Source organism: Leuciscus leuciscus, assembly GCF_965113295.1.
Source record: "Leuciscus leuciscus genome assembly, chromosome: 18".
Classification (NCBI taxonomy): Eukaryota; Metazoa; Chordata; class Actinopteri; order Cypriniformes; family Leuciscidae; genus Leuciscus; species Leuciscus leuciscus.
Genome location: NC_138742.1, coordinates 18477691 through 18504446, shown reverse-complemented (window position 1 = coordinate 18504446; position 26756 = coordinate 18477691). Strand labels below are relative to the sequence as shown.

Sequence of the window (26756 nt, the reverse complement as noted above, 5' to 3'; positions counted from 1 at the left end):
GCTAGAGGAGGGCACTGCACCCGTATCAGATTTCACACCTAACCCAACCGAAGTAGAGACATAAACGGGAGCGAATGGGAAGTGAGTGACCGGGACTCAATGTGTTAACATCCCATACCTGTGTGGAATGCGTCAGGTACACGCTTCAGCTTCAGGTAAACTACTTTATTTCCAATAGACCCTTATCAGAGTCAGATATATATTATATGTGTGTTTCCCAATGCTTTGCTGTTTAAAAAAAAAAGAAAAAAAAGTTGAATTCGCTTTGACTCGCTGTAATTGCTTCTAGTGGTTCCTAACTGAGTTGAGCAGTAGCCTATCTATGTAAGTCATGTAATGTTTAAGTTAATGAGAAAGACAGTAGACCATCTAGTAATGCGCAGTTCATGCGGGCGGCTTCAGTTCTAGGTTTCAAACTGCGCTTAGTAGCGGTAATAGCTTTCGACAGCTCACTTTAGGTGTGGTATCACAACAGATTCGACGATTCGGAGCTTTAAAGTTCCCCATATCATCTGTTTCTATTGTATTCAGTACAACAAGCCAATGCATGTAAATACCGTCTATTATAGCCCAAAGCACGGGGAGGGAAGGAGTCCAATTAAAGTGCCAAATAATTGCACTTCTCACACATAATATTTGTGTGAATCAGACCAGCACTACTGAAAAGATTTGCTGTTCTCTCCATTGATTTTTTGTTGTTGATGTGGACAGGTGGGATTTTAATGAGTCGGTTCACTTGCTGAATACATGCTTTACTTTAAGGTTTGCAGACATGTCTGGTTATAAATATATAACAGGTGTTCAGCTTTCCCTCCCTCTTGTAATTGTCTTCAATGGGCCTGTAATGACCACTTCTGGTGCAGCCTTTTTTGTAAATGTCCCATCTCTTTCTGTCTCTCTTTCTCACCCCCCTTATTGTTTAGGAGGGTATAGCTGTGTTACATTAAAGGGTTTGGAATACTCTCTGTATGCAGCTTCATCAGAGAACATCAGCTTTACGGTGCCAATTAATGTCCATTCACCTCGCTTTGATGTTTATTTGAAGTGAATGTAAGTTACACTCATTTTTCGCATTGCTCACAGTGACTATTTTCCCACAGGTCTTTAATTGATACCAGCACAATCATGATGGCCCACATACCTCTTCTCGTCCTCCCAGAGCGAACGACACTCACCCTGGTGACGGTTCTCCTTATGCTGGTTTCTGAAGTTCATACCCAAGGTTAGCCTATATGTTGCCTTTTATCTATATACACAATATTACAATTCTGGTTGACGTTGGGAATTATTTTGCATGTTGTGACTGATAACCGAAAAATGGCTGATGTACTATCAATGGCTTAATACTATTTTGTCGAAATATATGAAAAGTAAAGCACGGAAAGGTAATCGAAATGGTCATGCACAATACAAATTTAAAAAACAGCAGATAATGATAAACTAAACATAATCTATTGTAAGTCCCTAACACTTAAGATTCTGCAGTTTCTGTTTGTTTGTTCCTGTATTTTTACGCACGTCTCTGTATCCTTGAAAATGTTCAGAATTTAAGAGCCATGGATAATTGCTGGTGCCTGGTGCTTCCATAATTAGATGTCCTCTTTTCTAACCAAAATCCAAGGCCTGTGCACTTCAAAATTAAATAAAGGGTCAAGTAGCAAGTTCTGTAGCCTTCATGCCCACAATATAGCAATCCATATATAGCTCTTTTTGTGGGACAGGAATACATTCGCTTTTTCATTCATTCAAAGGTCAAGTGTATAATTTTATAATGTTAATGTTTCTTACATGGTAGTTATATTCTTAACCGTTAATTCAGATATTAAAAAGAAAATATAATATCATATTAATTATATCCCCCTCATAATTGTGTCTTTTCTGAATGGTAATAGTTATAATACTAATATATAGCACTAATACTATATCATATTTGCCTTAAAGAAATCAACTATTTTTAGTAAACTATTATTAGTAAAGGCATTCTCAAATGTTTTATTCTGTCTTTGTAATTATGATGGTATCTGAAATACTGCCAGAAAACACACATCTTTTGTTTCGTTTGTCAAATGTCAACTGCATTCCTAAAAGTCTATCTAATGGGACAGAATTTACAACCCACAAAGTGTGTTGTAACCCCACAAAACAATGAAAAACCTATAAAAGTCAGAAAGACATATTTAGACACTAAAGACACCTTTAGCCAAAATCAAATGATACTGATTCAACTCTGTCTAAATTGTAACTTTCCCAAAGGAAAGGAAATTTTTGGTTAGCAGCACACCAGAATAGAATAGTCTTTAGAATGCAGAATTCCTGCCTGAGGCCCTTGTGCAACATTGTGGAATCCTTAGACAACTTCACATAGCTCTTGGTGGACGTTGCTACATTTGGGAAAGAAATTTGCCTTAAAATGCTTGGAATAATTTATGTCCTTTCTAGGCTTCTTGTTATCTCTGTCTTCCCTAGAGGATACATGCTGTGCGTGTGTTTTCCACACTGTTTTTGTCTGAACATTTGGCCGCACATTTGTTGACTTCTGGGTTGGTGGTGCTGCTGTGTTCGGCCAGAAAGCTTCCTTTTGCCTCTGATCCACTGCCAGTTAATGCAGAGCATTAATATTTATTTGTTGCCACTGTAAAAATATTGTTACCTTAAAGGAGCTATTTCTACCAGGTTTGACCCTTAAAACGGATCTTTATCTAATGCAGTTGATTGCCATATTTAATAATAATGATAATAAGTAAAATATTTTACTTGAATTAAGCCTTTTAATTTAGATGTTATCTCATGTAGCATATTTTTTATACCTCATAATATATTTTTTTCTAATGCATAATGCCAAGCATTTCACCATTCATTAGAAATGAATGAATTTCTAATGAAATATTTTTAAACTGTAAAAAATATTATCAGGTATAAAAATGATGGTTAATGTGGTAACATCTAAATGACCAGGTTTCATTTTAAGCCAAAATATTTTGTTTATTGTTATTATTTAAAAATGAGGGGAATGGTCAAATAATTGGTTTCATGCATTATAAAAAAGGTTTTATCAAGAATAAAAATATGCTTCATGTGGTATTTTTTGTTTTTACTTGAATTAAACCTACTAATTTAGATATTTTATTCATTATTATTATTGATGTTATTATTATTATTATTATTATTATTATTATTATAAAACCAGGGGAACGTTGGCTTTCATGCACTGTAAAAAAAATGTATCGGGTATAAAAATTATGCTTCATGTGGTAAAATCTAAATTAACAGGGTTACTTTAAATACACTGTAAAAAAATTTTTAACGGGTATAAAAATGATGCTTCATGCAGTAAAATCTAAGTTAACATTATATGATATCTTATATATGAAGCATATTGATATATTAATAAAAAAATGTTTACAGTGCATGTAACATTCACCATGTCCCTGATTTTATTCCCTCGACATAATCCGTAGCTTAAAGACACTACAGTAAGAGGGGACAAAGATCTTCATGTTTTTGGGGTCGTACCCATTGTAAAACTCATCTGGGCTATGACGTTACATGCATGCATCCCCTTCAGGCTGACCTTCAACCCCACCGAAAAGCAGATTTCCTGTGGTCCTCAACCTCCTGTTACCCTGCGGGGCATTACAGGGCCTGCTTTGAGCGCTCGCGGACAGCTGGGGAGAGGGAAAGACGGAGCAGGAAACATGAAAGAGGGGATTGTGACAAGCTGGCATGTGGAAATTATGCAGATAAGCTGAAGACAAGGGCAGAGTTGAGCAAGAGAACAGTGATGAAGGAAAAGGAGGAATGAATAAAAAAACTTCCAGTTCAAATATTAGAGGGGAGGAAAAAAAGCCATTGAGAAGCTTTTAGAGGAAGACTTTGATCTTTCAAGACGTACATATCTTAGTCCCACATACAGGCCTCTTTCCCCATGATTCTCTCTAGGAGTTACATGCTTGTTTTTGTCCCTCATCTGACTTCTACATAGAGGACACAAACTTATCAGACATTTCGATTGTCTATCAGTCGTAATAGATCTGTTTCTTTGCTAATAATGTGTTGTGAAGTTGCATTTCCACAATGCTTGTTTTGTAAAGTCTTTGAATGCATTTCCAGCCCGGCTGAAGCTGACTGTTCTGTCTGAAGATCGACTGCAGATGAAATGGAAGGAGGCGGAAGGGCCAGTGCAGGGTTACAAGGTCCGTGTGCGGCCCATCACAGGTGAGACCGCTTTAGGTATTGGTAAATGATTAAGATTACATCATTACTTCTTACTAAAAGTATAATGTTAATTTGCCTTTTTGTTACTTTTTCTCACTGTCATATGCTTGACGGCATTTTTTACATTTGAAGTGCTTTTTTGTTGCTGTGGACAAAAACTTTGCATGCAATAACAGAGATACGTTCAAAAGTTTGGGGTCAGTATGATTTTTAATGTTTTTGAAAGAAGTTTCTTATGTTCACTGAGGCTGTATTTATTTGATCAATACAATACCGTGAAAACAGTAATGTTGTGAAATTTTATTACAATTTAAAATAAGTGTTTTCTATTTGAGTATATTTTAAAATGCAATTCATTACTGTGAAGGCAAAGCTGAATTTTCAGCTGCCATTATTCCAGTCTTTAGTGTCAAATTTCGTATTACCAATATTGAAAACATTAGCGCTGCTTAATATTATTGTGTAATTTAAAAACAAAATTACGTCTACATTTCTTTCTGAATTCTTTGGTGAATTAGTATATATATATATATACACACAGCGGGGGAAATAAGTCTTGAACACGTCATCATTTTTCTCAGTAAATATATTTCCAAAGGTGCTATTGACATGAAATTTTCACCAGATGTTGGTAACATCCCAAGTAAGCCATACATACAAAGAACAAACAAAAATAAGTTCAGAAATTAAGTTATGTGTAATCATGTGAAATGACACAGGGAAAAAGTATTGAACACATGAAGAAAGGGAGGCGCAAAAAGGCATGGAAAGCCAAGACAACTACTGAAAACTTACAGTAATTAAAAGCAATCCAGCCCCCTGTCAGTGGAAATTAATAACAGCTGGTTCAGTCCCAAATGATGGCCTACAAAAAGGTCTCATTGCCAAAGTGTCACACAAGACACATCTCATGATGGGTAAAAGCAAAGAGCTGTCTCAAGACCTTCGCAACCTAATTGTTGAAAAACATAATGATGGCATTGGTTATAGGCGCCATTCTAAGCTTCTGAATGGTCCAGTGAGCACTTTTGGGGCCATAATACGGAAGTGGAAAGACAATAATTTCACCATAAATTTGCCTCGACCAGTGCTCCTCGCAAGATTTCTGATAGAGGAGTGAAAAGAATAATCAGAAGAGTTGTCCAAGAGCCAAGGATCACTTGTGGAGAGCTTCAAAAAGACCTGCAGATAGCAGGTACTGTTGTCTCAAAGAAAACAGTAAGTAATGCACTCCACCGCCATGGCCTGTATGCACGCTCACCACACAAGACTCCATTACTGAAAAAAAAAGCATGTTGAAGCTCATTTAAAGTTTGCTGCACAACATTTGGAAAAGCCAGTGAAATACTGGGAGAATATAGTGTGGTCACATGAGAGCAAAATTGAACTGTTTGGATGCCATAATACACACCATATTTGGAGGAGAAATGGCAGTGCACATTACCCTAAAAACACCATACAACTTGGTGTTGGCTCTTGGACAACTCTTCTGAGTATTCTTTTCACTCTACCAGAAATCTTGCGAGGAGCACTGGTTCACTGGAGCACATTATTAATAATAGTAATAATAATATATACTGTGTATATATATATATATATATATATATATATATATATATATAAAACATATATATTTTGTAACAATGTAATTCTTTACTGTCATTTTTTAACATTTTAATGCATCTTTGGTGAATAAAACTATTCATTTCTCTCTCTCTCCAAAAAAAAAAATCTTACCATAAACTTTTGAACAGCAATGTATGCAATGTGCATTCATAATGTTCATAATTTCTAAAAAAGGTGCACACTGATTGAACAACAGTGAGGCGTATAGCAGCCATACCTGCTGGCTCCAGGGCACATTAAATACTCCGCTGCTCTGAGGAAACACCCAAATTTTGTCCGCTGCACATAACAGAAACTGGATTCCACTGAAGCACTCAGTTTTATTTCATTCACCAGCAGCATTTTGACACTTTTGAAACAAACTTTTCAGTAAATACATCAAATTATGTTACTTATGAAACGGAAGTTGTGATTCCCTATTGTGCCGTGTAAACAAGTAAAATTGCTTCTCGAACAAGATTTTTTTTTGTCCATTAGGAATTGATTGGATCATTGTTTCTATTTTGATTAAAGATTATGAGGGCACATCAAAAAAAGAAAAAAAAAAGAAGGTTTTAGTACATTCTTATCTCACTGAGTAAGCATTCAGAACAGGTGAGGAATGGGAAATCAGGATTTTTGAGAGATGATGGAATGAGGATAGTCATGGCCTTTGCTCATATCACCTCTGTCTGACATTTCATCTTGTTTTTTACCACTCTGTATTTGTCTGTGAAACCCCCTCCCTCTCTCTCTCTCTCTCTCTCTCTCTCTCTCTCTCTCTCTCTCTCTCTCTCTCTCTCTCTCTCTCTCTCTCTCTCTCTCTCTCTCTCTCTCTCTCTCTCTCTCTCTCTCTCTCTCTCTCTCTCTCTCTCTCTCTCTCTCTCTCTCTCTCTCTCTCTCTCTCTCTCTCTCTCTCTCTCTCTCTCTCTCTCTCTCTCTCTCTCTCTCTCTCTCTCTCTGTCTTTATCTCTGTCTCTCTTATCTACTGTTCCGCCCTTGTGCTCAGGTGAGTCCAGACAGGTCTGTTGCAGTCTCGAGAAAGTTCACACAGCAAAACAAACAGCACACATGCCCCACAGTGCTCCAGGCAGAGACAGACAGAAATAGGCAATCATGTTTCGTAATAAACTCTCACACTCTGCCGTCTTTTGATATCAGTTTTATAATGGTTACTTTTCTGGAATGAGACACCCTGACATCCTGATTCATATTTTTTTGTTGCCAAAAACAGTCTGAATTTTGTATTTTTTTATGGCCATTTTCCACCCTCTGACCAATAGTGAATTGCAGGTTTGATGTGGAGTCCAAAGTGAACTGTATTTTAATAACCATGTACTTCGATATATCTGCCACTTTGCAAAGCTGCGTTACATCGTGAATTTACAAAATAATCTTCACCGACACATGCCGTTAAGATCTGACTGAAATGAGCTTTAAATCTAAATCTTTTTCTTTTCCAGAGGTTCAACAGCCAGAGCTGATGCTGACGACTACACGCGGCCGGGCCACGGTAGCGGGCCTGGACTCCAGACAGGAATACCTCCTCCAAGTCCTGGTGCTCAATGGGACACAGGAGAAACTCGTTGCAAAAAGACGTTTTACCAGTAAGAGTGGAGGATGACAGAACGTTGCTATGTGGTTCCTGTAACTTCTATTGAGTTTTTCACCCATTTTATCATCTGCCAGGCTGAAATAATAAGTGTGATTACTTTAGGGAAACTAATTATAAATCTCTGCACATCAAGCCACATGATTTGAGGAATCATTCATGTCTGTATCAAAAAAGGTAGAGTAACTAACCCTAACCTCAAAGTTTAATATCAGCATTAGAGGTTTCCCATCCAATTGTTGTTGGAGGTAGGGGAACTTTCTGCGAGGAAAAAGAAATCTTTATGTCATAGTTCCCAGCGGTCAGAAGCTGTCAACACAGACCCAAAGTACAGAAACCATTCCTTGTTTTAACACATCACAAACTACACAAACACAGACGGTGTTCAGGGAACTGTCTGTAATTGACACTGTCAAATGGTGGATTCCTGCTGGATTACAGGCTGGGACTGACTCTTGTGTCTTTACAGGCACAAAACACTTTTGGAATTCCCTTTAAAACACGTTTTAAAACACGACCACCCTGAAAGAAACCTGATATCAGATGATGAAATGCCTTGGTAAAGAACCTGGTTTTGCATTTGAAATTGTGAATGTGCTAAAATAAGAATGTAGACTGCACTTTATTTCATAATAGCTTGGTGTTGTCATTGCCAAAAGATGCAGACTATGCCAAATATCTGTGAAACGTTGGGATGTGAGGTTGGGACAGTAGGTTACTATGTCGAGCGTGCAGGTCTGGACAGGTTTGGATAGAGGGTCATGCTTGCTTGTCTGAGGGGGATTATTCCATTGTTCCCTCATAAAAGCCAAAGCATCCACTCAGTTTTTCCATGTGGATCTGCTTATATATCAAAAAGGTGTTGGTGTTAACAAAATAGTGCTTTACTTGTTTTATGCAATCTGATTTGCCTAATAGTTTCCAATAAATAAGCAAAAAAAGTATCATTAATTCGACATTTCACGTGTACACACGCTTTATCTGTTTATTTTTTATATCCTCCTCCCAGTCATCTTCACTTTCCCTGTTCCTCATTTTCTCACAGTCGATGGATTGCGTGAGGAAGAGTTGATCCGCAGCGGGAACAGGGAGCAGAAGAAGAAAATTCCCTCCATTGGCTCTGGCTCTGGAGACGTGGATGACGTGACGGAGGCTCTAGCGGCCCTTCCCACCGTGCTCTACCGAGAACCAACGACTACAGGTAGAGGACCCGCAAACATTGTCTGCCAGTTTCCCAGGAGTTAACCAAATATGTGTTTGTCAATCACTTATTTTGATCGTTTCAGCATCGATAATAATAAGAAATGTTTCGTGAGAAGCCATCACAGGATTAAATGACATCTTAAAATATATTAAATGAGAAGTTATTTTAAATTGTAATAATATTTCACAATATTACTGTTTTTACTGTATTTTTGATCAAATAAATGCAGCCTCGGTGAGCATACCTCAAACATTAAAACACAGTGTATATTTCTTAATATTGTGTTCTAGGCTTAATTATGCCCATTATCATAAATAAAACATTTTCAGTATATTTACATTGAGAACTTCTGTTAATAATAATTGAAGTAATTGACATTAAAAAAATTGCATTTGCAGTGTGAAATATCAGTGTATGCCTGGTTTTGTAGTTTTCACTCTAAGCTCCAGATGTGTGAAACAGTGTTACTAAAATTGTGAAAATTTCTTAGACAAACCAAACATGCTTCTGCCCAACCAGGTGTACAAAGCCAAGGAACCTTTTGTCCCACGGCCTCTCTGTCATTATGCGTTTTTTACTGGCGGGGCTACAGATAGTTGGAACTGGCACCAGCTCCTTCACTAACCTATTAATAAGAGTCCATTCACCCCCAAACACCTGTAATCAATGGTGCAGGACAGGACAGGACAAGGAGGGGATTCTGTCCACCTGTGCGGGGTGTGGGAATACAGACACCATCACTAGCTATACTCTGTATTTTGATACACCTCAAACAATCCTCAAATATTCTTCTGAAACCACTTAACATACATCAAAATTTTGGTTTGCAGATAATTTTTTTTTTTTGTGTATGTATGTAAACTTTACTTTTAAATACATCTAGGACTAAAGTTTAAAATTCTCCAACTGTGATGGTGTCATAGTAATAATTGTATACTGACTTGCATATGGTCTTCTTGCATTTCTTGTATACTTCATTGTGATTAGTCTCGCATCTATTTAACCATTTATAAACACAATTATATGTACAAATGTGTTGATTGTCATGCACATTTTTGAGTCAAATTCACCCACTTTTAAGGTAATTCAAACTCAGATTCACAGTTATTGTGAATTTTGGATCAATCTGAGACCAGATTGCTTTTTCTAGCTGCAGTACATTTAACATTTTTATTTAGCTATTTATCTTTCACTCGTAATGTCTTTCTGCTACTATAGAGCCTCCAGCTGTACCTGAGCTTGAGCCAGAAGTTGACAGAAGCCCCAAAGAAAAGAAAAAAAAAGACAAGAATCGATCCAAGACTGAGGATAAAAGTGATCAAGAAGATAATGGAGGGAAGTCAGTGAGAGAAGAGGTTACCAACACCAACAAACCAAGAAAAACCACCCCAACCCAAACTGTCACAGGTAATAGCACTCACATTTCAGATGATATAAATCAACCAGATGGACAAACAGCTATTAAAAAGATAATGTACAATGTTATTGACCTCATACATATGCAAATATAAATGTCAAATGCACATTGACTCAAAGAGTCTCCCGTGATACAGGAACATGTTATGGTCAGTGTTTAACAGAGTTAATGAGCTGTGTTGATGTTTCCTGTGTCTGTAGAGTGAGGGATAATAACAGAATTAGGGACAAACCGGAGTTAATGACACTGTAGGTTGTTATCAAGGCCCCTTGTGTGCCCTCAGGAGGGAAATTTGTTCCCTCCTTCCTCCCATCTGTTAAAAACAAACGCATAGATTGGAATGCACTGTGGAGGAACACACACATACTGTATATGAATTGACAAAAAACATTATCTTGCAAAATCACTTCACAAAGAGCTTGATATAGGAGCAGAGAGGATTGCTTAATGTTTGCAGGTGTGAAAAGACTCATGAATACCCCTCACAGCTAAATATAATTGCAAACATGCACAGGCTAAGAGACATTAAAAGACATTCTCACACTCAGTTTATGTTGCCTTATTAAAACAGCAGTGTTTGAATCTTGCCCAATGTGTCTTAAGCTGTTTCCACCCGGAAGCCGTTTGAATGCAGTGCTGGCATTCAGGCAGATCTGGTCCTTCTGGTGGACGGATCCTGGAGCATCGGCCGCACAAACTTCAGAAAAGTGCGTGACTTCCTGGAGGGCCTGGCCGTCCCCTTTTACATCGGCCCACAGGGCGTGCAGATAGGTGAGATGCAGAACAAGAGCATTTATTTGATCGAAAATACAGTAAGAGCAGTCATATTTGTGAAATATTATTACAATTTAAAATAACTTTTCTATTTTAATATATTTTAAAATGTATTTTATTCCTGTGATGGAAAAGCTGAATTGCTGGCATCATTACTCCAGTCTTCAGTGTCACATGATCCTTCAGAAATCATTCTAATATGATGATTTGCTGCTCAAAAAACATTTCTTACTATTATCAATGTTGAAAACATTTATTTACTGTCACCTTTGATCAGTTTAATACATCATTACTGTTTAAAAGTATTAATTTGTTGTTGTTTCAGCATTATCTCAGTATAGTGGAGATCCACGCACAGAGTGGCATCTTAATAACTTCACCTCTAGAGAACCGCTTTTGGAGGCCATCAGGAACTTCAGATACAAGGGAGGAAACACTTTCACTGGTAACTGTTGCTATTTTACCTTTTTATATTCCTTACCAACCTGATATTAATAAATATTATAAAAAGAAAAGTTTAGACTTAAATGCACCCCTGTGAATGCACATTATATAGTAATGTATTATGATGCCTGGCAACCATAAATACCCATGAGCATTTGTCTGTAATTTATCGGTCTAAATATACTATATGTTTCTCACTGATAAACTTCTTAGTTTGAGGTACATTATGAGATGTTTCAACTGTAATTCGTCACCACATAACAAGAGTATGTCGATCAACAAACCGATGTGCATTTTTCTAATTTATTGTGCTGCACATGTGGGAACTGTATTAATAACGGTGCATATGTTCGCCCAGCACATACGCTTTTTTTACTCAAAGTAGTAAGAACGAAAGGCAATCTGCATTAATAGACACAGTTTTAGGTAATAGTCGCCCACAGCTGATTAGAAGAAGTATTTCAGTACTTTCAATACAGAAACTTACACAAGTTGTGATTCTGAGGAGAAAGCTGGTCCAAGTAAACTGGGCACTGACCCATCTTTCAAGAGCAAGTGTTTTGCGAATCCGGCGTTGAACTGACCGTTGAGGGCGGGTCAAGTTGTTTGTAGGCGGACAACGCACAACATAGGCGGGCATTATGCAAATGTATCTTCTAGTGACGTAAAACTGTAAAGCAGTGGGATTCGAAACCCAAACGACCTTTAAAGGCGTTTCAGAGTCGATTCTTTCTTTTGGGAGACAATAACTTTATTTATTGTGCACTTTCGACTTTAAAACTTTGCAGAAAGTTTACATTCACAAACAGCTGTATTACACACTGCATGAAAGGGAATATTTGAAAAACCATAATAGGGGCACTTTAATATCTATTGAACATTTATGTATTGTATCATATTGTCATTGTCACCATTTCTAAGCAATTATGTCTCCTGTGGTAAAGAGGGTTACATCATTCCAAAGATCACCTCTTGCCCATTGTAAAGTCACTGAAATGCACAGCATATTGTGGCTTATTGTTTTTTGTCTAATAATCTTAGTCCGCTTTACTGCACAGATCCAACAGTGTAATCTAGCAGTGATGATAGGATTCTTTTATGAAACCAATACTTGAATTTGTCTGCAAATGTGAACTACTTCCCTGTCTATTTTTAATATCATGATGTCTGTACCTAAGGTCAGGCTTTAATCCACGCTCTTGAGAACAATCTAAAGGAGAAGGTAGGGGCACGGCCCAACACCCCACAATTCCTGCTGCTGTTGACTGATGGGAAATCTCAGGATGATGCCATTGCTGCAGCCAATAGGCTGAAGAATGCCGGCGTGGAGATCATTGCTATAGGTTAGAGCCTCTCATAGCAAATCGCACATGGAGTGTAATGAATTTAAGAGAGGCTATGAAGATGAACACTGTTTGCAAATAAATACACTACCGTTCAAAAGTTGGTGGTTGGTAAGATTGTGATGTTTTTTTTTAAAGTCTCAAGACTACATTTATTTGATTAATGCAGTAAAAACAGTGATATTGTGATATATTATTACAATTAATCCAGTCTTCAGTGTCACATGATCCTTTAGAAGTGATTCTAATATGCTGATTTTCTGCATTTTTATTCACTATTATTAATGTTGATACATCAAAAATGTATTTACTGTCACTTTTGTTTTGATCAATTTAATGCATCTTTGCTGAATAAAAGTATCTTTTAAAAATAAAATACTGTACCCAAACTTGCGAATGGTAGTGTGTGTGTATATATATATATATATATACTGTATATTTAAAATGACCTTTGTTGTAGTTATGTATATATATGTATGTAGTTATGTATATATTTATGTTTTTTATTTTTTATTTCCCACTCATGTCCAGGTGTGAAAAATGCAGATGAGGCAGAGTTGAGGCAGGTGGCGTCTGAACCACTGGAGTTGAATGTATATAACGTGAATGATTTTCCTCTGCTCAGTAAACTGGTGGGAAGACTAGCACGCATCCTCTGTGGCAAGATTGAGGACCGTATAAAAGCGAAGAGTAGGTCAATCACACACACATTTGTTTTCATTATTTTGATCCTACAAATTTCTTCTATGTACTTAAATGAAACGTCATGAATCTTTTGTAAAAAGGAATGGAGCGACCCACTGAAGACCCAGTTCTGTCCTATCCCAGCCCATCTGATCTGCAGTATGTTGGACTAGGCTCGCGAGAGGTGCGTCTGCGTTGGACGGCTCCCAGCAGAGGTCCCCAACAGTACAGAGTCGTGTATCACACAGCCGAAGGACAGAGTTTGAAAGAGGTGAGCCAAGTGTCCAGCACTAAAATGTCTGTGTAGGTTAGACTAAGAGTTAGGATCTACCGGCCATTGATACACACTTGAGGCTGTTTTCCTGTAAATATGTAAAAAGCTATAATTTCTTGTATCAGATGGCAGTGTTTATTTTTTCTTTGGAGCACGAGTAATTGAGGAAAGGTTGGTTTGTTGGCGCCACCTACAGGACATTGTCTCTGCTGTATTTATAATTGCATTCAGAAAACTCACATCATGCATGCATGGTAGTCATGTTGTTGATTGATCTCAGGTGGTGGTGAATGGAACGGACTCCACGGCACTGCTGACAGGACTGTCCTCACAGACGCAGTACCACCTGTCCATCTTCCCCGTCTATGAGAACAATGTGGGCTCTGCTCTCAGAGGCACATTCACCACGTGTGAGTTTCAGCATTGAAAATGCTCATTGATAACATTTCCTTATATATATACTGTTCTAAGACCACATTGAAAATCTGGGATTCAAAACTTGGAAATAAGGAGGAAATTGAAATAAATAAATGTTATGATAAAAATGAATTCTGCACTATATTTAGGTCACTGATCAAATAAGCACATTTGTGACATTGATCATGTGAGTTTTTGAACCTTCGGTCAGATATGCTTTCTTCTACTGAAGCTTCTGTGGATCATCTCAAATCAGTCTGAAGAACATGTCCATCAGGTTCCTCACACACTTGTGGAGTTCATGCAGTTCAAGTACATTAATTGTTCTGAAAATTCATGCTGGTTTTTCTGAAAATTTTCGCTGATATTTTTATGCTGCTAGTTTGGTTTAATGAATGCTCTCCTTTTTTAAAGTACCATTAGCGATACCTGAAGCTCTAGAAGTCACCGCCTCCTCCCCCAGCAGTCTGCGGGTGCGCTGGCAACCAGCCGCAGGAGCCACACAGTACATGGCCTTATACTCAGCCCTTAATGATGGAGAGCCTGATGATGCCAAAGAGGTGTGAGTCTGGAATCCTGTGATGTCTCACCATATGGCTCAGGGTTTCTAATTATGTTACATTGGTTTAATGCCTTTCCTGTGCTCTTGTATTTTGTGCCAGGTGAAGTTTGGACCTGCTCAGACGGATGTGGAGTTGGTGGATCTGATGCCGTCCACAGATTACTCCGTCACACTTTATGCTTTGTATGATGAGGACCCTAGTGACCCAATCACAGCCATTGGAACCACATGTAAATATCGATTCATTTTCAGCATTTACGTAGAAATGTATCTACTTCTATCTGAGGTCTGTGGGCAACTGATTTTTTTTATGCTCACACACACTTTTATCCGCTTCCCACAATGACATTTTTTTTTCTAGGGCGTCACAAATATGGTGTGACAGGTCTTTATAAAATGCTAAATTATATAAACATTTACTCACCATCATGTCATTCCAAACCTGAATGACTTTCTTTTGTTTTGTGGAACATAAAAGAAGATATTTTGAGAAATTTCTTAAACCAAACGGTTCTAAGAACTGTAAGGAACGTCTCATTCCATCTGTTCTTTCTCTCGTCTGTCTATTTTTTTTTTCAGCCCAATTGCCATCTCCTCTCAGTTTGCAATTTCCCATGGTCAGTCATAGCACTCTGAAGGTCACATGGGTCCCTGGAGCTGTCGATGTTCCATCCCACCGCATCATCTACAGCACCAATCATGGCAGTGATGTCAAGCAGGTAAGCAGATCCCAAAAGTCTCTTGTTAGGTTTTTGATGAGGTTCTGATGTCCCAAATAGCTTTGAGTCTTTCTTTCTTGTCATGTTTTAGTTACACTAGTACAGGCTAAACTACCGTTTAATAGTTTGTGGTCATTACGATTTTTTATTATTCAGCAGGGATGCATTAAATTGGTCAAAAGTGAGAGTAAACATCATAATTATTGTTACAAAAGATTTCCATTTCAGTTTCCACAAAATCGACAATAAATATTTCTTGAGCACAAAATCAGCATATAAGAAAGATTTCTAAAGGATCATGTGACACTGAAGACTGGAGTAATGATGTTTAAAAATTCCATCACAGGAATAAATGACTTCAAATAGAAAACCGTTATTGTACATTTTAAATTGTAATAATATTACACAATATTACTATTATTATTGCAAATAAATGCAGCCTTGGTGAGCATAAAGGACTTCTTTCAAAAACTTTTTAAAAAATGTACCAAACCCAAACTTTTGAGCTGTAGTGTACAGTATGTACTCATTCTCTCTGTTTCTCAGGTGGAGGTCAAAGGTGTGAACACAGTGTTGCTGCAGAATCTGTCTTCCCTCTCCAGGTATCTGGTATCAGTCCAGTCACTCTATGAAAAGGGTCTGTCCACTCCTGTCACAGCCAATGTCACTACCTGTAAGTTACACACATTTTTGACTAGTTTCGTTTTTTGTCTCCAGTTTGGAAGATTGTTGCTTAAATGCTCTTTGATATTTCAGTGAGGGTCCCGGCTCCCTCAGATCTGAGAGTCACTAACTTCTCCGGCAGTGACATAACAGTGCGATGGGAAGCCGCGGCGGATGATGTGGTCTCTTATCTCATCAAATGGATCTCCCTCAGTGGAGGAGACCTCAGGCAGGTTCGCTCCAACTCTAGCTACTAGAGATTCTACTGATTGAAATAGTTTTGATGACTACCTGAATTTAGTAAGAGGCTAGAGTAATTTGGTAATAGATGGTCATTCATGGGTATATTCCAGCTGACAGTAGATGGAGAGAGTGAGGGGGCAATCTTGGAAGAGGTTGAGGAAGATAAGGAATATCAGATTTCACTCTCTGCATTATATGCGGATGGGGCTCAAAGTGAGGCTGTGGCCATACGATACAGCACCTGTAAGTATATAAACTCATACGCATATAAAAAAAACTTTGACTACAATACATAAATAACTTTGTTGCATTTTTTTGTGCTGCTTTAGTGTCTGGAGGTGGTCCGAGCAGTTTATCCATCTCAGAGGAGACGGCAGTCAGTATGCTGGTCACCTGGGTTCATCCCAACGCACATGTACTTCAGTACCGTGTGTCATACACTCCCATCAATGGGGAAACGAGGGAGAACACAGTGAGTGCTTTTTGAAGAGTGAAACATTTTATTTTGTATTGGCTTTGTGTAGTTGAATTGCCTTCTCTCCATCAACATGCACCTTATTGAGGGACCTGCTGTTATAGAGATATGTGGTGGGCTATTATAGGAACCACTCAGAACAATGTAGTAACCATTTACAAAAGGCACTTAAAGGTGTATGTAAAAAAAAAAAAAAAATTGGCCCAAAAAACGCGTGACATCGCTTAGAGCACCTTTGAAACCACTTACGTTGCCTGAGCAAACGCCTAATAATAATAATAATTTTTATTTGTAAGCGCTTTTCCAGTCATATTTTCACCAGTCATATTTTCTTCAGACAATGTAAAGATCTAGTTCTCAACAACTAAATGAAAAACTGAAATACAAATAAAAAAATATATAATAAAAAAATTTATATATATATATTTTGAAAAAAAATATTTTTTTTAACTAAACTACAACAATTTAGTGACTTTCAAATGAATAAATTAATGACCTCAAATTAATTTTAGTTTTTGACACCATATATTATGAAATCTTACAACTCATCCTGATTAATTATAAAAAGTCAAATGATATAGTGTTCAAAGGTTTGGGGTCTGTAAGAATAAAAAAAGAAAGAAATTAATACATTTATTTAGCAAGTATGCATGAATATGATCAAAAGGGACAGTAAAGACATTTATAATGTCACAAAAGATTTGTATCCTATATATTACTTTCCATTCATCAAACAAATACTGAAAAAATTGATCACGGTTTCTAGAAAAATATTAAACAGCACAAATGTTTTCAACATTGATAATAATATGAAATGTTTCTTGAGCGTCAAATCAGCATATTGAAATGATTTCTGAAAGATCATGTGACACTGAAGACTGTGGGCACTATTTTAACGATCTAAGCGCATGGTCTAAAGCGCACGGCGCAAGTGCAGTTAGGGCTTGTCCGAATCCACTTTTGCTAGTTTAACAACGAGAAAAATGGTCTGCGAGCCCAGCGCATGGTCTAAAATGGTTGTCTTTATTCTCTTAATGAGTAATTGGTGTGTTTTGGGCGTAACGTGCAATAAACCAATCAGAGCCTCATCTCCCATTCCCTTTAAAAGCCAGTTGCGCTCGCGCCATGATTGATTCGCTATTTACATGCCGAATTTACAAGCGGAAAGACTGAATGCTTCTCCAGAGAGCAAACGGATCTGCTCGTGCACGAAGGTTAAAAGTTTTAAAGGTGAAAGTGCGCAAGCAGACAATCTACGGGACAAGCCGGATTCCACCATATCTTTATGTACACAATATGAATCTTTTACATTGTAATCCTTTTATTTTTCATATTTGCCAATTGGCCTGTTTGTGTGCTCTGTGTGTTTAATAAGCAGAGTGTAGATTTGATGTTTAAACAACGTGGCGCAGGACGTGAAAATGATAACTGCGTCAGGCTGAAACTAGAAAAACACTTGCATGGTGCTGCATTCCGCCCTGTGTATGATTGGGCCCACCATGTAGTAATGATGTTGAAAATTCAGCTTTGCCATCACAGGAATAAATTACTTTTTAAAATATATTCAAACAGAAAACAGTTATTTTAAATAGTAATATAATTTCACATTATAACTGTTTTTACTGTATTTTTAATCAAATAAATGGAGCCTTGGTGAGAATAAAAGACCTCTTTCAAAAACATCTTACCGATATGTTTACTCTACTTTACCAACCCTACTATAGTATTACTCTAAAGTATTACTCTACTATACTTTAGTGTGTGTATATCATATATTAGGATATTATTATTAAGATATTAGATATTTTTAAATATTTTAAATCTATTTAAATTGTATAACTTAATATTTTATCATTTTAATTTAATAATTATAATTGTATAACTTTTGCAGCTCTAAAATACTAAAAATAAAAAAACTAGAAAAGCATTGATAAGACTAAACTGAACAAAAAAATCATGAAAAAATTTAAAAGGACAAATTAAAAGAAAAAATAGAAACAAATAATGAATAAGTATAATCAACCAAAGAATAAATAGATTTAAAAAATAGAGGTAAAAACTAAATTCAAAATAATATTAACAACCCTGGAACTTCTCACTATTTCTTAATTTGTTTGTTGTGTTATAAATATGGTGCGGTGTAATGTTGTCATGTTGGTTATTTTTAATAGGTGTCATTGCCAGGCAGCTCTAGGCGCGTCCTGCTGCAGAATCTGCAGCCTGACACTCGTTACAGCGTGCTGGTGACTGCTGAGTACCGCAGCAGAGAGGGCGGCAGTGCCTCAGCCCAGGGGAAAACCAGTGAGACACACACACACACTCACATCAAATACAGTATCTTTAGTGTGTACTGACCAAGTATGTACTTTGCACTTCACACTGCACTGCCAGAAAGTGTCTTGTCCTTAATCTCCTATGTGTTTCTCCGCACAACCAGCCAGCCTGCGGGTGAGCAGCGTGAGCGTGGTGCGGTCTGACCACTCCAGTATATGTGTGTCCTGGAGGCCCGTACCAGCAGTCAGTGGTTATCGCGTAGTCATCCAGGCCCTCAGAGGTACCAGCTCTGAAATGAACCATCATAATGCATCATGAACTTTGTTTGTGTGTGTGGAAACTAGGCAGTTTGTTTTGTGTCATTTATTTCTCACTCTGTACGTTTGTGCTCAGATAAACAGACTAAGGATGAGATAGTAGATGCTACTAGCAGCAGTCACTGTTTCTCTGAGCTGCAGTCTGAGACGGTGTACCGCATCAGTGTGCACTCCCGTCTGGGAACAGTAGAGGGCGCTGCTGTTACCATCCTTCACCCCACAGGTCAGAATCCTGTGTGACACATATGTTAGCCCAAAAAAAGAACTGATGTTATTTTTTGCTCAAAGGTAATAGCATGTAATTCTCTCATAAAGCAACTGCTCCGGTGAGAATTCAGGTTCCTCCTCGTCTGCATCCCATACAAAGAGAAGGTAAGAGTTCAGGGCAATTTATACTAAACACAAATATTTTCATGAATATTCAGTGCAAAGAAGATTTTGAATAGAAACAATGCATACCTTTTTGATCTATTCATATTAAAACAATTAATTTGACATCAGAACAACGTTATTTTTCTTTGGTGAGTGGATCATTTTTTATTAATCAAGCTATGGAAACTTACTGAATGCAAATGTACTGCAAGCAATTCGCTTTGCTTTTCCGCTTTACTTTTGGTGTGAACAGGCCTATACGCTGCTTTTGGTAAAAACGCAGCTTTCTTTAAACATAACATGCTGTCTTTCTTTCTTTCTCAGTGTGTCCTGAGATGACAGTCAGAAATCATGTGATTAAAGGTATATTAATATTTTTGCATACTTGCATTGAATTTTTGTTGTTCATATGATCAATTCATGCATTTCCTGAGAATCGAATTCATGACCTCAACAACCAAGAAAGAAGCCTACTGCCTTTCTCAGAGAGCAATATTATGCTAATGCAGGGCTCAACAGTAAGATTTTGTATTTTTGCCCAGTCAGACCAATATTTTAGGTGCAATATTTTTTTTATTTCTCATTTTAATATAACAATTTTTTTTATTAGATTAATATAATATTTTGTTTAAAAAAAACTAAATACTTTTATTATTTTAATGTAATTTTTGCATTTAATATTTATCTTAAAATAAAGTATTTTTAACATTACTTAATATAAATTTGATCAAATATAAAATTTTCTTTACAAATAAAATTAGCTGGAAATTATAGTTCTTTTCATTGTTTTAACAGGAAACTCCATCCTTACATTCATAAACTCTCTCATACAAACCTCGAGTTAACAGGCTATCCTTTTTGTTTAGCCCTGAACTGTGTTAGAAAACATGAATTTGTGTGTGTGTATGTGTACATGTGTTTTCTAGGTTTCAACATGATGGAAGCATTCGGTCTTACTCCGAGAGCTCACTCTACTATTGAGGGTGTGGCAGCTGAACCTTTCATCTTCAGCACCTTGCCCAGTTACACCCTCTATAGAGACGTCCAGCTGACCCAGAGCACAGGGTAAGAAACACAAGCACACATATCATTAAACAGCCCAGATACACCCTGCAGTCACCGCTCACACCCTGCGTGTCTATCGCAGCTTCATCCACCCGGCTGGATTTTCTCCAGAACACACCATCAGCATAGCCTTTAGGCTCTTGCAGGATTCACCCCGGGAACCCTTCGCCCTCTGGCAGCTCACGGACAATGACTTCCAGCCCAAGATGGGGGTAGTGCTGGACCGTAAGCGCCTAGACCTTTTGTAGATAAATTCAAGAATGGTTTGAATTCAAAAGCCAGACTATTGAATTTTTAAATCCCTAGTCAAATTCATTAGATCCTTCTTCTCTGTTTTGTTATTTAGCTGAGAAGAAGCTTCTGCTGTATTTCAGTCTGGACTACAGAGGAGAGATACAGGAACTGACCTTTGACCAGCCACAAGTCCACTCGGTTTTCTACGGCAGTTTTCATAAGGTTTGTTGCAAAAATTTTTGGTTTCTGATGCTCAGTCAGACAAGCTTTACAGAATGTCCCACTGGTTTCTAACAATGATTGGTTATTATTTGTACGAGTGCATTGTGGCATGTCAAAGCATTGTTATCTGCCATTTGTTTTAAAATTGAAGGTGCAGTAAGCAATTTTAGATATTTGAAATCACCAAAACAAACACGCCCTTACCCAAAAGTATCACACCTCTATCTTCATAGCTCTGTCCTCAAATTCAGAAACGCACTATAGGCTTGTTCGTCTTGAACCGGCGCTGCATAGACCGATTGATGAATGACATCAAAGTACCGCGAGAGCGATTAGAGAGCAGACGGCTCCGTACACTGGTTCAAGTCGTGTAACGTGAAAAATGTTAGATAGCAACAGTTGCTAAGGTAGTATTGGTCAGCAATGGTTTAAGGCGGGACTTGGAGAAGAGTCTTTTAGTAAGGGAAGAAAAGAGATGCAAAACTAAAGCTGCCACTGATTATTTCTCTCTCTTTATCTGATTTGATGGGCAGATCCATTTGTTAGTCAGTCAGGTGAGCGTATCACTGTCTGTAGACTGCCAGCGGGTTGGTGAGAGGCCCGCGCGTCCCTTGGGAACTTTGCCTACTGATGGCTTTGAGATGCTGGGCAAACTAGTGAGGACACGTGGACCTCACAGTGGATCTGCAGCTGTGAGTCTCACTTCATGACCACAAACATACTGTTCACTTCAAATTCAAATATGGTATAAAAATATACAAACAGTACATACACTACCGTCCAAAAGTTTGGGGTCGGTAAGATTTTTAAAAATGTTTTTGAAAGAACTGCATTTATGTGATCAAAACTAAAGGCGGTAAAATTGTGAAATATTATTACAATTTAAAATAAATGTTTTCTATTTAAAAATATTTTAAAATGTAATTCCTGTGATGGCAGAGCTGAATTTTCAGCATCATTACTCCAGTCTCCAGTGTCACATGATCCTTCAATTGTGCTGCTTCATATATTTTGGAAACCGCTATTCATGTTTTCATTATTTCTTTGATGAATCAAAAGTTCAAAAGACAGCATTTATTTGAAACATAATTTTAATTTAATAAAAAAAATGGTAACATTAAAAATATCTTTACTGTCACTTTTGATCAATTTAATGCATCCTTGTTGAATAAAAATATAAATTTCTTTAAAAAAACATCTTGCTGATCCCAAATATAACACACACATATTAAGGCCATGTGTATTGTATTTTTCTCTAGTTTCAGCTGCAGTCCTTTGAGATCGTGTGCAACACTACTTGGGCATCAGAAGACAGCTGCTGTGATCTGCCCTCACAGGTACACAATCAATCTAGGTTGAGTTAACATCTCAATATGGATGGCACTGACTTAGTGTAGTGCAGGATGCCTTAAAGTTGCTTCACTCTCTGTTCTCTAGAGAGACGAGGAAAGCTGTCCAGCCCCTGCTTATGCTTGCACCTGCACCACCGACGTCCCTGGAGCACCTGGAGACATCGGGCCACCTGTGAGACTACAAAGCTGCATTTTCAAACCGACGCTGACATTAGATAGCTTGTGTAATCATTTTAATAGTTGGTTGGAATAATTAGTGTTATGATAATTAGTAGTGTTATGATATGCCTGTTTTCAGGGGAGACCTGGCCTTCGTGGGGAGAAGGGAGAAAAGGGAGAGTTGGGTCAAAAGGTAGGGCAACTCGCTTACAGACTTGGTGGGGTTTGAACCTACAACCCACACCACCACATTTTTCTTATCACTGATATTAGACTATTATACACTACCGTTCAAAATGTTTGGGGTGGGTAAGATATTTGAAAGAAGTCACTCATGATCAACAAGGCTGCGTTTATTTGATCTAAACAGTCAAATCTGTAATATTGTGAAATATTATTAAAATTTTAAATAACTGTTTTCTATTTTTTTTTTTTTTTTTTTTTTATTCCTGTGATGGCAAAGTTGAATTTTCAGCATCATTACTCCAGTCTTCAGTGTCACATGATCCTTCAGAAATCATTCTAAAATGCTGATTTTGTGTAATTTTCAATGTTGAAAACAGTTGTGCTGCTTAATATTTTTGTGGACACCTTTGATGATTAGTACATTTATTTGAACCCAAAATATTTTGTAATATAAACATAAATGTCTTTCCTGTCAGTTTTAATCAATTTAATGCATATTTGCATATGACCCTTTTCTGCATCTCTTCAGGGTGAGGTGGGCCCACCTGGTAAACCGGGCCCTGAGGGCGGCTTTGGTACTCTTGGACCTGCTGGTCCACGAGGAATAACCGTAATGGGCAAAGTGGTATGTCTACACTTGTTCTACAGAGAAGAGCTAATGCATATGAGCATTTGGAACTGATTAAAACTCTCTCTATTGTCTAAATTGTCTATAATAAGGGTCCACCAGGAGCAAGAGGGGAAAAAGGAGAAATCGGAAGGCCTGGGAGTCAGGTGAGCTTTTAGGCCACGGTTGTAGCAGATTATATTAGAAGTGTTTTTCATGCTGATTTATGATATATCTCACTCTTTCTTCACTTTGTGTTCGCAGGGTTTACCAGGGCCTCCTGGTCCGAAAGGTGAAGAGGGCATCCCTGGTCCTAAGGCAAGTCTCTGTGTGGCTCAAGGCTGTTATTTTCCTATGTGCATTTGAAATGTTTAGTCTGTCATTCATCTTTCTGTCTATAAAATTCCCACAGGGGACCAGAGGAGTGGAGGGTAACATGGGCAGCCCAGGAATCACAGGACCAAGAGTAAGACAGCTTTATATATATGCATTCATTGGAGTATCTAATGCATGCTTTTTATTGCACTCTATTTTACATCCATGTTTATACTTTTGTAGGGTTTCCAGGGTTTGCCTGGTCATCCAGGGCCAGTGGGAGAGAGAGGGCCACTAGGTCCTGTAGGGCCCACCGTGAGAAACTCAATTACTCTTTATGTCCTTGATCCACACAATCCAGCCAAGATAGAACTCCAGAAAATATTTTTTATGTAATTGGGGAAAAAAAATGATAAAAATGGTTAATGTTTAATACCACATTATTTTTTCTCTTTCACAGGGTCTTTCTGGAAGTAAGGGTGAGAGAGGAGAGAAGGTAGGTTACAAAATGACATGTTTGCTATTTGCAAACGTTGAAACCGATGATTAAATTGTATTGATTCTTCTGTTTATTAGGGCGAGCCACAGTCTCTTACCATGATCTACCAGCTTGTTACACAGGCCTGTGAAAAGCTTGTGCACAGTATGTAGTACACTGACTACATCTGCTTTAATTCAATCACAGTAAATGCAGAATTTAAAAAGCAGCTTGATGGAAATCTTGGCCTGAGTAACTGCATTTTAATTATGAGTTAATAATAAATTGTGTTCTAGATGAAGTGCTGAAGTTGGATGCTTTTCTGAATGAGATGAATCGGAAGCCAGTGCCCATCCAGGAACCAGTAGCGCCACCAGGAGAGCCTGGTATACCAGGGGGAAGAGGGTCACCTGGAACCCGAGGCCCTCAGGGTCGACAAGGAAGCAGAGGGGAGTCTGGGAAACTTGGGTACCCTGGTGAGCAGGGTAAGCCTTGACACTTTCTTTCTTAAGGCAAACATCTGATGGTAGTCGCATTTTGAATTTAAATGATGTACTTAATTCTGTGATTAACTTCTAGGACGTAGAGGTATGCCGGGTGAGAAGGGGTCTCCAGGACCAAATATGGTGGGACCACAGGGAATAAAGGGTTTTGCAGGTATTGAAATATATTTGTGTATCGCACAGCTGTGTTGGTAAAATTGTTTAATGGGGTCGTCATTATTTTTATCATAATATTTAGGTTTCCTTTACCAAAAGTGTCAAAAACACTGCAACAAATTGTTTTTATTAATCAGTGTTTTTGTCTTGTTTTCCTAAAAATATCTAAACGTTTTTAAAACAAGATAAATTTACCCGAGAGCCACAATTGTTTAAGATATTAAGACTTACACTATCATTCGGTCTGTTAGATTTCCATATTAATATGTGGAAACCGGGATAAATGTTTTTCAGGATTCTGTGGTGGATCTTACTGACCCCCTACTTTTGAATTTCAGATGCTTTTCTGAAAATAGGTCTTATTGTTTTACATACCTTTGCTTCTGCACAAACCCAAATAATGTATTTGTAATGGTTTGTTAAGTGTTAATTGCACCACTATATGTTTCTGCTTCACCAGGACCTCCAGGTGAAACTAAAACAGGGGAACCAGGTCCCAAAGGAGAGGATGGTAAAGCAGGACTTCCAGGTATTCCAGGAGCTTCAGGTCAGCGAGGTGAAATCGGACCCCCTGGTGTATGTGACAGCAGTGGATGTTATCGAGGACCCCCGGCTGCAGGTGAAGAAATGCAATCACGACCACCGTGAAAAACAGTGTAAGCTTATGTTTGACCATTTGAGTGTTTGGATCTGACCAATTGTCTGTTTTCATCATTTTTTTCAGAGGATCCATACATCGGATATCAACCTTGAGTTGAAAAGTTGCTTTTTTACTTCAGCACTGCAGAATCCTCCTTTGTAGAAAGACATTGTGTGACATTGCAGATAAAGTGATTCTGCCAGACGCTGACTTTGAATGAGCCTTCTGATGGACACTTTTAACTTTATTTTCTCAAAGTGGTAGCTGATCTCAGCTCAATACACCCATTCTGAGACCACCAAAGCACTGATCATCCTTGACACTGTCTGTGTTACCCAGTATTCAACCTGATCTGCTGCTATAACACAACAGCAGATTCATGTGCAGAACTATTTATTCAGCACAGAGGAACTCACAACACACTCAGACTCTATTTTACAGAGACAGACATTTTGGTATCCAGACGAGGAACTAGTGTGTTACTGAACAATATCCGCACTAAGAATGTTTCAACTATTTTACTTTATGTATTTTATTGTATTTAATGCACTATATGCGTTTTAAATGTATATTGTTGAAGGCATATTACTTTCAATATTTTCCATTCCAGTTTGATCTCTTTCTGGTTTTTGTATCAAGTGTTTTTTAAAAATATGAAATAAGAAATATTTTGCAAGAGCAATCTGTTAATATGAAATACACTGTGATATTATATTAATTGTCTTTTACATATGCAGAAATGCTGTTCATTCATAGTATTTTATAGGATTATATTAAGTGAAATGGTCTTTTGTTTTTAATACATGTTTATGTAAACCTGAATGAAATGAAACTGTTAAAGATCAAAAAGTTGACTCACCTCAGATCTGTCATGCTGTCAATGAAAGTTACTGTTCGCATTCACCTTGGTTTCAGACAAAATAACTAGTTATCACTGCTGATTACAAAATACCATTTTCACAAGCATAATTTTAGTATGCAAGCAGTAGTGAAAACATTCGTAACATGTAAGGTCATTTTCATGAAACTTTTATTGGCAAGCATATCTTTTTGATGTAATATATTTTCAAATGACATGCTTAACAGATCAAATCAACATAGCACAAAATCGGTATTTCAGGAGGAAAGCCTTTTATCTCAGTGTAAATGACAGATGTCAATGCAATTATTTGTCGTTATAATTGCCAGAAGGTGTACAAACTGCAAATAAATGTTTTTTCCATTA

General features: G+C 37.6%; 1 protein-coding gene across 1 annotated transcript; it reads left to right on the top strand.

Moving 5' to 3' along the window:
- The first annotated feature begins 19 nt into the window (after positions 1 to 19).
- Positions 20 to 26756, top strand: slc35h1 (solute carrier family 35 member H1). The gene is made up of 42 exons (XM_082144570.1): positions 20 to 155; positions 1101 to 1222; positions 4111 to 4215; positions 7284 to 7427; positions 8478 to 8633; positions 9855 to 10043; positions 10657 to 10824; positions 11153 to 11272; positions 12450 to 12614; positions 13146 to 13304; positions 13400 to 13569; positions 13853 to 13982; positions 14404 to 14549; positions 14652 to 14781; positions 15131 to 15270; positions 15817 to 15943; positions 16027 to 16166; positions 16287 to 16419; positions 16506 to 16648; positions 18823 to 18952; positions 19089 to 19205; positions 19319 to 19465; positions 19558 to 19614; positions 19939 to 19977; positions 20541 to 20679; positions 20762 to 20904; positions 21026 to 21135; positions 21669 to 21827; positions 22395 to 22472; positions 22573 to 22659; positions 22786 to 22839; positions 23362 to 23457; positions 23553 to 23606; positions 23704 to 23757; positions 23852 to 23905; positions 23998 to 24069; positions 24215 to 24250; positions 24331 to 24397; positions 24529 to 24717; positions 24812 to 24889; positions 25352 to 25510; positions 25616 to 26756. Exons 2-42 carry the CDS (start codon positions 1126 to 1128, stop codon positions 25642 to 25644), a joined length of 4710 nt encoding a protein of 1569 aa, XP_082000696.1. The 5' UTR covers positions 20 to 155; positions 1101 to 1125; the 3' UTR covers positions 25645 to 26756.